Below are 11309 nucleotides of genomic sequence, written 5' to 3' on the forward strand. Positions count from 1 at the left end.
AATTGACTGAATTGAATTTTTTATTGCAAAAACAAATAAACCACTAATCTATAATATAGTGCTTTTGAAAATACATAGATGGATCAAATATAAATTAGATTTTTTTCCAATGGCAAATGGCACTTCTAACGCTCAGCAATCTAGCAACAATAAAAAGTTGTCTTTGTAATATTGATCAAAAAGAGTGTGAGCAAGAAAGATTTATACCTCAGCTATGTGAGCATGAAAGTAGAATTTTTAGCTCAACTCATTGAAAGTATGTAGTTTGGCAATAACAATATCTTAAAGTAACTGCTATATTTTTCTGTGTATCTGTGGTAGTAAATTTCATTACTCTGAGAAAAAATATCAGCATAATATCTGCATATACAGATTTTGTTCTACAATAATCAAATTTTAAGGAACAAAAGGCATTGTTACTCATGTTTATGCCGAAAAAAAATAGAGATTTCTTCAGGCACATTTATAAATCTTATTACAAATTAATTTTTTTTTCTTCAAATATTTCGGTTCTGACCTCTTTGGAAAAAAAGCTGCAAATAATATGCAGCATTATATAATCAACAATAAGAAATTCAAACGTTTTTAATGTATCATCTGTAGCTTATATGCAGGAAAATGAGGTAGGTAAATATATATAGATTACTTTTTTTCATGAAAACTCATCACAATATACTTCCAAATTTTTATTTTTACTTTTCACTTTCATGATCATTTGTTTCTTAAGCAATATTAGAAAGATTATTTTGCATCCCCAAAATTTGTTTTATAGCTCAGCTGAAATTTAAATTCTTATCATCCCTTATCTAAAAACAAAGGCAAATGAGTGAAATTAGAGAACACAACTGTTTTATTATTCAGTTAGAAAAACTACTTCCAACATACACAGGTGGACACAATCAAATATGCAAGACATATAAATGAGCTCAATAATAGAAATTAGTTATTTCAGAGAATCACTCTGAAAGGAAAAAAGTCTGTGCCAGAACCATGCCAAGTAATAATTTCAGGAAGAATTTGTTTTACTGTTTGACTTTTTAGTTCAAGTTCATCTACAACCGAAGCCGATAACTCTTCACTGTACAACATTTTCTGAGTCATGACAATCATTACTTGAAAATTCAATTTGGTTAATGCCAAATAAACCATTGGATGGCTAACATACTCCAAGAACTCTATATCTGTAAAAAATATAAACACATCATAACCATATAGCTTAACTTCAAAATTAGAAAAAGATTTTATACTTGCATATAAGGGGACTTTTGAAAGTAAGTGCAGAGGCGAATTAATTGTTTTGCCACCTTTTTCTATGGTGATCATGTGTCCTGTATTTTCGGGCACGGTAGCCCAGGTTGATAAGATACTCGCCGGAAGTACCAAAGGATGTTTGGAGGTGTCGCGAGTTCGATACCCGGTTCGTCCTTGTTAGAAAACTTTCCTGACACAGGGGTACAACAGAAATGGCGACATGACCGCAGAAAAATTTGCTACCGCAGGGAGTCCCCCATCGAGGGGTTAGCCCACCAACCTCTCGATGAGTATAAAAGCAAGCCTGCCATTTGGAATCGGCAATAAATTGTAGGTTCCGGTCTAATTAGCCCTAGTGTGTAGAAAATGACCGTGGTGTGACATAAATGATCCTGTATTTTCACATAATTTTCGAAATCGTAACTTTTTTTAAAAATGACCCTTTTTTTCAAGTACAGCAAAGCCCCTCTTTTACGGACACTAGCAGAATAAAAAAATTTGCCCGTAAAAGAGGGGTGACCGCATCAGTGGGGGTTCCTATTGAAGCTGCAAAATACAGTATTAACAATAACTGAAATGGTTCTTTGTTTGCAAATGAACAAAATTCTGACAACATAAGATGCATTTAAAGTCATGAAAGTACATAATTATGGATTATTGCACAGATATACAACTGAAATTGCAAAAGACGTATTATTCAAAGTTTATATACTCAATTTAAATTTTTTTGGAAAAACTGATTAATTTATGTTTGTTGTGTTTTGCTGAGTATTCCAACTCCTTCAAAAATTGCTCGCATGCGGCCCGTGGGCCAGCTGTTGGCCACCCTCGGGATATCGGCTGAATATTGTTGATAATTTATAGCATTTTTTAATCCATTTTTTTGCACACTCTATCATTCACATCACTATTAGCATATTCACTGCACAATTCCGTGACACATACAAAAACAATCCAACCAACCATTTGAAGCTTTGAAGTTGATGAGTCTGAGTTCTTCTGCAACTTCTCTGGCTTTTTCTGGTAGAATTGGGTTGGAAACATGTAAATTCGTACTTCTTGCTGAAACATACCAATGCAGACACAACTGCAACTATGGCAAGCCCTTCTCTCTGTCTTCAGGTATTTATTTTTCCTATCCAGTTTCCCATTATTCAGCCATTCTTCTTGCCAATGTTCCTTTTGCTTTAAAATAGATCGTATCCATGTCCTCTAGACATAGCATTCAATTGCAAGAGTACGAACTTCCATTTTAGGTTTTTTCACTGTATTCAATTAACTCAACTTTTTCTCTTCAGAATCTCTTCTTTTAATGATAGACAACAATGATTAGAGCTGGCCATATTAAACAGTTTGAAATCATGCAGTATATAAGAGCACAGCCAGCAAACTAACATCAGAGGTGCCAAACGTTAGCTAAAACTTCAAGCAAAAATTTTATTGAAAAGTAGCGAAAAAGTTGATAAAATATCAGAATTTGTGCTGCAATCTAGTGAACATAATTTGAACCAAAATTGCAATGATTTGTGCCCGTACTCGGTTTTAGTCCAATGGAATAAATGATGTCCGTGACCGTATCTTAGGGTGACCATTAAGCAGAGGTTTGAAATACATTATTTAAATAGGCTTTTTGCTGGGATATTTTTATTTGTCCATAAAACAGGGGTGACAGTTAAAACGGTGGTGCCCGAGTGGCATGGTGGTAAGATGCTCATCTACCATCGTGAAGGTTGTTGTCAGGGTCCCGGGTTTGAACCCAAGGGAGGATATCGATAAGATATTTTCCCTAACGAACTCAAGGCGACCACCGATAGACAGCGCCTTCGCTTCCAGCCCTGGCTATCTCACTAATGGCAGTAAATTGCAATATAGTGATATGGCCAGAGTTGGTGTTTGATGCAGTAGTAGTTAAGAGGGGTTTTGCTGTATTTTCAATAAAGCGTCATTGAACCATTGAAATCAAGGATTAAAATTATTTTCTGAACTCCTCAATTATAACACAAAAACTATGATTATAAACAAGAATATTCATTTGACATATAATGTCATGTTTGTTTAAGCATTTTGTTTCATTGAATTCATTTTAATCAACTGCAATCTGCAGTAGTGCTGCATTTTTCACCACTGGCGATTTTTCAGCAACTTTTTCAATAGTTGGCACCTTTGATTGATTTGGCATCATTTTTGGCAATAATTGGCGATTTCTTGTATTTGGAATCCTAATATCTCATATTTTTCCTGGGACAATATGGTCAGCTCACTCCTCTCCCGTTCTAGTGCAATTTTCTTGACCATTCATTCTTCAAATTTTCTGCCCTAGACTATAGCCTGCTCAGCCCTATAGCCCCTATAAATATGTCTCCAAGTAAATCTTTTGGTCACTCCCATACTTAAACACTTTATGTTTATTTTTTGGTTGTTCACTAACCTGGTTCCTTGCTCTCTCTCTTTTAATTATTTACATGCTTGTACACTGTTTTGGTTGCTCAAATGCTTGCACACTTTTTGGGCACGCAAACGCTTGCACACTTTTTGGGCACACAAATGCTTGCACACTTCCTTGGTCACTCTTTTGATCATTCACTGACTTGGTCCACCGCTCTCTAGGTCACCGTTTTTATCACTCCTATATGCTTACACACTAAGTCATGCTTCAGGTCATTCACTGATCTAATCACTCACTCTCCAGATCATTATTTTGGAAAATCACATGCTTGCACACTATTTTGGTAAATCACATGCTTGCACACTATTTTGGTAAATCACATGCTTGCACACTATTTTGGTCAATCACATGCTTGCATACTATTTTGGTCAATCACATGCTTGCACACAGTTTTGATCTCTCACATGCTTGCATATTTTTTGATTGCTCATATACTTGCACACACTCTATATCACTGCTTCTGTCACTCATTGACCTGGCCCCTCTTTCTCTAGGTCAATCTTTAGGTCACTCACACATGTTTGTGCACTGTTGTGGTTGCTTACACTCTAGGTCACTCACATGTTTGTATACTTTCTTGGTCAGTCATTGATCTAGTCTCTCACACTCTATATAGGCAAAGGCAGGTTTATGGTTTTAATACCTGTAAAAATTTTTCTGCCTTCTCCCATTCTATTGACCACTTATTCCTCCAAATTTGCTTTCCTGGGCACTAAGTGCCCCCACCCCCATAAATACGCTTCTGATTAATGGACCAATTGATAATGAAAAAAGAACAAATGAGAGAAACAAAGACATGCTACTAGAACAAATGAGAGAAACAAAGACATGCTACTAGTTACACACACACACACACACACATATACGGGGTGATTATAAAAAAACTATCCCGACATATGGGCCCCTAACTATCATACCATTCACAGAAACTGAATGAAATTTTGGCATAAGATATTTTGAGGTATGCGCTCAAGAATGATATGGAAAACAACAGTGTCACTCTAACAGTTACGGTTACAGTGAGAAAATTTCGAAAATATCAAATGGCAACACCAAGTTTTTTGTATTGTAATGCGATCTCCATACTGAAAAACACTAAATAGCATTGGAATGGCACCTGTAGCACGAAAATCCCCGGAGCTAGGCAAGGAAAAAGTAAAAAGGACTTTGCCGTGCGCCAGAGCATTAATGTTCGTTTCATTCGTCACACCGTTTCTTCGGCTGAGATCCCAGCCTGATTAGTCCTCCACAAGGTCATGTGGAAAATTTGTGGAACACAATAAAATGCTTTATTTTATGCTGCTTCTCTGTCCTTATTGGTTGTCCTCACTTTTAGCCTATCTACCGCCGGTGATTTCATGCTACAGTTGCCGTTCGAACGCTATTTGGGGTTTTTCACAATGGAGATCACATTCCAATACAAAAAACTTGGTGTTGCCATTTGATATTTTCGAAATTTTCTCACTATAATCGTAACTGTTAGAGTGACACTGTTGTTTTCCATATCATTCTTGAGCGCATACATCAAAATACCTTATGCCAAAATTTCATTCCGTTTCTGTGAATGGTATGATAGTTAGGGGCCCATATGTCGGGATAGTTTTTTTATAATCACCCTGTATATATATCCTCATTTTTCAAAACATGCATAGAACAAGTTTTTTTACTGCATAGAATCTTCTGCCAGTTTAGCAGAACTTCAAAATTATACATTGCGATTTGGAAGGTTTTTAGTTGCAGACAAAACATATTGATTGTTCTTGTCTCCATGAAGGATATTGCTTTAATCCCTATGTAATGACCATAATCTTTATTTAAGATTGGCTTGAAATTTCTTTCATTCTAACAAACTAGATTAATATACAGACATCTGAATCGGTAAGATTAATTTTCTGCACTCATCATTACTCACTATCACACAAAAATGAATGATAATATTTTGGTGAAAATATTGCACTTACATCCCCAAAAGGTCAGTGAAAGTTACTGTGCATGCTTGATTTAATAAACTCTAGCATTCGTGTTTTATAGCCAAAACAAGCACTTATTTTTCAAATGAACTTCAGACTAATTTATCAATCATGTTTAACGTTTAACACTGGTGGGCTTAACATTGCAACTAAAAGGACTTTATGTTATGACTAATGTGTACATATATTCACCGACTAATTTTGCACCAGCTATGCAAAATGTTCCTGAACTGCATTTTACATAAGTGAGTTTGTGGTGGCATGTTGGTATTTAGTGCCACCCATGGCACTAAATACTATGCAGTGTCAACTACATGTGTGCAAAATTAAGAGAATTAGCACATGTCAAATTTCTGAAAAACTAGTGGACAGATTTTAATGAAATTTGGTACGAATACACAGTTATAACAGAGTAAGAGATGTACCATACAAAAGTCATAGTACACACACATAATTGTCAGTAAAGGTCACCATTGCAGGAATGTCCAAAATCCATGTTGCGAGATTGAACCGAAAGTTGAGGGGTCCCTGTGGCAATCCGTCCCACTCCTGCAGCAATGCAGTTTTCAGTTCCAGGATGGTTCTCTGAGGGGACGGCAAAATGCAGTTGCCCTCCCAAAAGCGCCCCAGACATGTTCTACAGGGTTTAGAGCAGGAGATCTGGCTGGGCAATCCATACGCCGAATATCCTCACTTTCCAGATAATCGTTGACCAAGGGAGCGATGTGGACAAGCGTTGTTGTCCATGAACAGGAACCAAGGGCCAACTGCGCCCCTGAAAAGTCAAACATAGGGCTCTAAGATCTCCTCTATATACCTCCTAGCAGTCACAGACCCTCTGCCAAACACATGGAGGGGTGTGCGGTCGTCCAACACGATGCCTGCCCAGACCATGACATCTCCACCACCATAGTGGTCCAGGCTCTTTCCAGATAAGTGTATGTCGAGAATCAATGTCCAGGCTGAATCTTGACTCATCTGTGAAGAGCACGGTGCTCCACTGAAGTCTGGTCCAAGGCTGATGTTGTCTGCACCATGCTAAATGTGCTCTCTCGTGTGCTGCAGTTAGCAGGACGCAAACAAGCGGGTCTTCTGGCATAAAGCCTCTCACATGAAGCCTTCAGGCAACCATAAACCTTGAAACTCGAGTTCCAGTGGCAGCATGTAGCTCACATGAGAGCTGTGATGCTGTAGCACTCCCGTGGCGCCACGCTAAAAGTGCCAAATAACGATCCTCACTGGTCGTCGTGGCTCTTTGACGACCTTGTCCAGGTCTTGTCTATATGGATCCAGTGTCCTGAAACTGTTTCCATGCCCCTATCTACCCTTCTGTGGTCACAGCTCCGCTCACACACACAGGTACGCTTACGTATTCGACACTGAATATTTGCATACTTCTTCGGTGGCATTATTAGTACCTTTGGTTTGGTACTTTCTGTGAAAATAAACACAATGTGCAAATTCTCTTAATTTTGCACACAAGTGTATGTATCCCAGTTTCTTCATTCTGTGGTGAATTACTTTTATTTATTCTTAATATTTTTGCTTTAGCACTTTTACAGCATGAGCAGAGAGAGGATTGCTTTTTTGACACACTAAAACTTAACTTCAATGCACTAAAAGTCTATGAAGTCATATTATAGGGCACAGAGGATGAGCACTATCATACCATGTGATAGTAAATACATTGGCATTATAGTTTTATAACATTGACCATAGGGTGATTCCTTAATTTCCTTGGCAGTATTTTACTAGCGAACCATTGATCGTAGAGGCATACTTCCAATTACAAAAAGTATCCAAATAGTGTCTAGACTTCAGATATATCATTCATACTGCAAGGGGTTGTATAATTATTAAAATAAAACAATAAACTTTTATACGGACACCCTGTACTCAAAAATCCAATTAGAAGTTGTGGCCCTGTCTTTCCCGAGGCCAACAAAAATATATTCATGTTTCTAAGTGCAATATTCACTAAGATATTTAAATTCAAAAATCTAAGAAAAGTTGTGTAAAAACAGCATAAACTGACAGGCAAGCTCATTATGCTGTTCTTTCCCAACCTTTCTCCGATTTTTGAATTCAAATATCTCAGCGAATATTGCTCTTTGGAGACATGAAACATCTTTAAAATCAATGCCAGGTATGGAGAAACAATCTTGCCCAAATAAGAATAAGTTTCTGCTAAAGTAATTTCAAACTTCAATAACTCAGCTAAAAGTAAAGATAGCGGCACAATCTCGGTCTCGTTTTAGAACAAAGAATGAAAGTTTGCACCGGTACCACTTTAACATTCACGGCAGTCAGATGTTGCAAACTGCACACACGAAAATTGAACCCACAATTTTTGATTTCCATATACACATGCCAAGTTTTTTTTGCAATTCAACTACTATTTCTTGGTACTTTTTTGACATGGTATAAGAGTATACCTTGCAATACATGTACAATGTCTTTTTAAGCATTTTCCTTAATTTGAAATTAAGAGATGGCCTGTGTTTCAAATGGCCCATGTAAATTATTTTTGAAGAAAATTGCAAGGTTTTTAAAACCAATCTTCTCTTACTCCCTCCTCTGAATGCTTAATACACCAGATTGTTTCCCAACATTCTTCTGATGTGCTTATATGTATTAAGAAGAGTCTTTTTTTATTTAAACTTTTTTTTCTGTTTTAATTATAATGTAAATGCTTTCTTAGAATTTATTTTGTTTTATCTCCCTTTGTTCAATTAGATATATTAAAAATTGTGTTAGTTTAAATTGGAGCTGATTTAATTAATCATGGTTAACAATTTTAACTGAATTCATTGACTTGATCAGTCTGATTAAAATTCAAATGAAAATTTTCTAAGTAATTTGATTTTTTGTGATCCTCAAACAATAATGGCACCCATTGACGAAAGCTGAAAATATCATCCGCTATGAATTTATTATTTTCAAGAATCGAAAGAAACTTGAAACTTGCGGTACCTTGTGTATTTCAATAAATTAACTAACAATAAATGTACAAAATTATACTTTACATGACAAACCATAAAATCCAAAGAAGAAAGTAATGAATACTAGCCTGTATGCCTCTGCAGAAACTCATTTATAAATGATATCACATCATTTAATTCTTCCATGACTAAAGAAGTGAAGTCATTTACACTTTCTTGCCATTTATGAAAATTTTTATCATGCAGTTCTTTTAAAGTAGCCTATACAGAAATGAAAAGAAACAATTAACTATGGTTGGAAAATATAAAATTTGAATGCATTTAAATTTATGATATTGAAACATTTTATCCATTCTTTTAAAAAACGGTTTTTCTTAGAAATTTGAAAATTTATTTAACCGATTATTTAAACAGGACTGATTTTTGAACATCAGCAAAGCAAAAATGTTATATTCAATCTATTATAAACTCAAAAAATTCAGTATTTGATTTTTAGTCTCATTTTATTTAAAGGATAAATAGTTTAAAATACATTTATTGAGGAATCATAACCTGAAGGAAAGAGTTAAGGTGTATAGTTAATAAGTATGCACATCAATTGCTGTTTTATTTATTTTAAATATCATTGAGACTAACAATTTTGTGTCCATTGATTATAGATGATTGGGCATTTTAAAGGTTTATCAATACACACAATCCTTGCAAACCTAGTTGAAACTGTTGAATGCACTACCAGATATTATGGGAAAAGCTGTCAGGCAGTGAAATCTTAACGCATTGGTTTGTCTGAGCAGAGGCCACAAGTGCAGGGGGGGGGGGCTCATCAAAATGAGATCTGGTTAAAAGAACAAAACTAGACATGTCAGGTAGGAGCCTCAGAAAAATTACTTTGCTTAGGGGCCTAGGATGCTCTTAAGACAGCCCATCTGTCAAGTGCAATAGTACCACTGTGAATTCTTGAGATGTATACTTTGTACATGCTGCCATCTATATTTTAACTTTGGGAATGAGTGTTTTTCCAGGAAAGAATATTGTAGAGAGTAAGGAAAAAAAACTTGACCAAGATATTACCTTAAAGAAACCATTCTCAGTTTGGGACACTGGTATGCCAACACTAACAAATATTCAAATTTCTATGAAATTTAGACTCTTTGGAAATAAAATTTTATCTCCACAGGACATTCAATATGCATATATCATTTGCATTAAAAAAATCGTCAATCAATGAAAAATAAAATTAGAGGAAGTTTGTTCTATGGAGTTTGGTTACATCATCAATCAATTGAAAAATAACTTCATATAAATGAGGTGTCATGATCCAAAACAAAATATTTAAAAATAAGATGATTTTGTTGGGATGGGATTCACCTGAATAAGAGGGGGGTCTGGAAGGTTTATGATAGGCTTAAATCAGGTTTTTACTCCCAGACTACAGAGACAGGAATGCGGGTTAGTTAATGATAATAATAACAGTATAGAGGAGGATCATCCACCTATGACTAAGATGGCTTCTCAATTGACATTAAATCACATGGCAAATTACTGCACCCCACAGTGTTCTTTAACAAATATATAAAGCAAATTATAGTTTTCTTTGTGGTAAAATAAATATTCATAACCCTTTAAGCCCAAACTTGATCGATCGTGTGGGTGAAATACTTAACAAACATTCTTGTTTTCAAAATTTTTCTGGTCTTAAAGGGATATGCAACTGTGTTTAGCATATTTGAACTGACAATTTTTTTTTTTTTGTAAGCGTATAGACCATAGTTTCCAAACTTATGGCTCCATTGCCCACTTCCTTCAAAAAATCTTTTCTCATCACCCTCCCCAACTCAAGTCAACCCATAGGATCCTATACAAAACCAAAGCTTCTACTGCCCCCGGAACCATTCCATTGCCCCGCAGGGGGCAATATAGTCCACTTTGGGGAAAAACTAGTATAGACGGTACTTTAAAGTATCAAGTTCTACCATTGTGTACTAAATAATTTTTTGTAAAAAAGTTTAGTTTTTAATTAGAACTAAAATTACCTATCAAAAATACAAAGCCACAACGGGCAAAATGCCCAACAAGGGCATTTACACAATAATTATTTCATGTAATTATAGTAAGCTACTACCGGTGCATCTATTTTAGATTTAGTTTACACTAGTTATGAGGATCTTGCCGAACATGTTCATGTGGAGGACGAGTTTTCTTCTAGTGATTATTATGTCATTAGTTTTCTCTGTAAATTTTCTTCAGGTAAAGCTGATAGCAGAAGAATGGTTCCTTGTTTTTTGAAGAACCAACTTTGACCTTTTGGGAGAAAGGTTAGAGTTTTCAAGGACCAGTTGTAGTCAGTTGGTGTGCCAATAGGAAGCAGGTAAAAAAGGGCAAAACTATCCTGTTTTGCATGCCATGTCTTTGTTCACAAAAAGCATGCTTGTTTGTCGCACCCTGCCTGGTTTATGGAAAAAGTGTGTAATCTTTATTTTGAAAAGAAAAGAACATTTAGAGTTTAAAAGTCGGACAGGAGTGACCTGGCACTGCTTACTGAAAAAAGAAGGGCATTGAAGAAGGGGGGATTAGAGAAAGTAAAAAGGAAGGTGAATCAATGTTGGCAGGTAACATTGGAGCTGACACAAAATCATTTTTCAACAATGGATGTAAGGGGACAGTTGATCCCCTTTCAATCGAAAGATCTGGGGTAGTGAG

At 35.8% G+C, this 11309-nt stretch overlaps 1 protein-coding gene across 5 annotated transcripts in view; it reads right to left on the bottom strand.

Annotated features, from left to right (window-relative positions):
• Window positions 1–832: 832 nt before the first annotated feature.
• The window catches only part of LOC149072895 (tRNA (32-2'-O)-methyltransferase regulator THADA), a 240872-nt gene continuing 230395 nt past the window's right edge, over window positions 833–11309 (bottom strand). For 4 of the 5 annotated variants that reach the window (XM_089246909.1, XM_089246911.1, XM_089246910.1 and 1 more), the window contains exons 31-32: window positions 8738–8870; window positions 833–1181 (exon numbers count right to left, since the gene is read on the bottom strand). In XM_089246909.1, coding sequence (XP_089103035.1) covers window positions 949–1181; window positions 8738–8870 — 366 coding nt within the window. In that variant the 3' untranslated portion in view covers window positions 833–948. Of the gene's footprint in view, window positions 1182–8737; window positions 8871–11309 lie in introns of those variants that run through there. The other variant, XM_089246914.1, reaches the window with a different exon arrangement.

The sequence above is a fragment of the Pholcus phalangioides genome, unplaced genomic scaffold (assembly GCF_987345545.1).
Source record: "Pholcus phalangioides strain wild (caught in Gottingen) unplaced genomic scaffold, Ppha-v1.0 ptg000017l_1, whole genome shotgun sequence".
Classification (NCBI taxonomy): Eukaryota; Metazoa; Arthropoda; class Arachnida; order Araneae; family Pholcidae; genus Pholcus; species Pholcus phalangioides.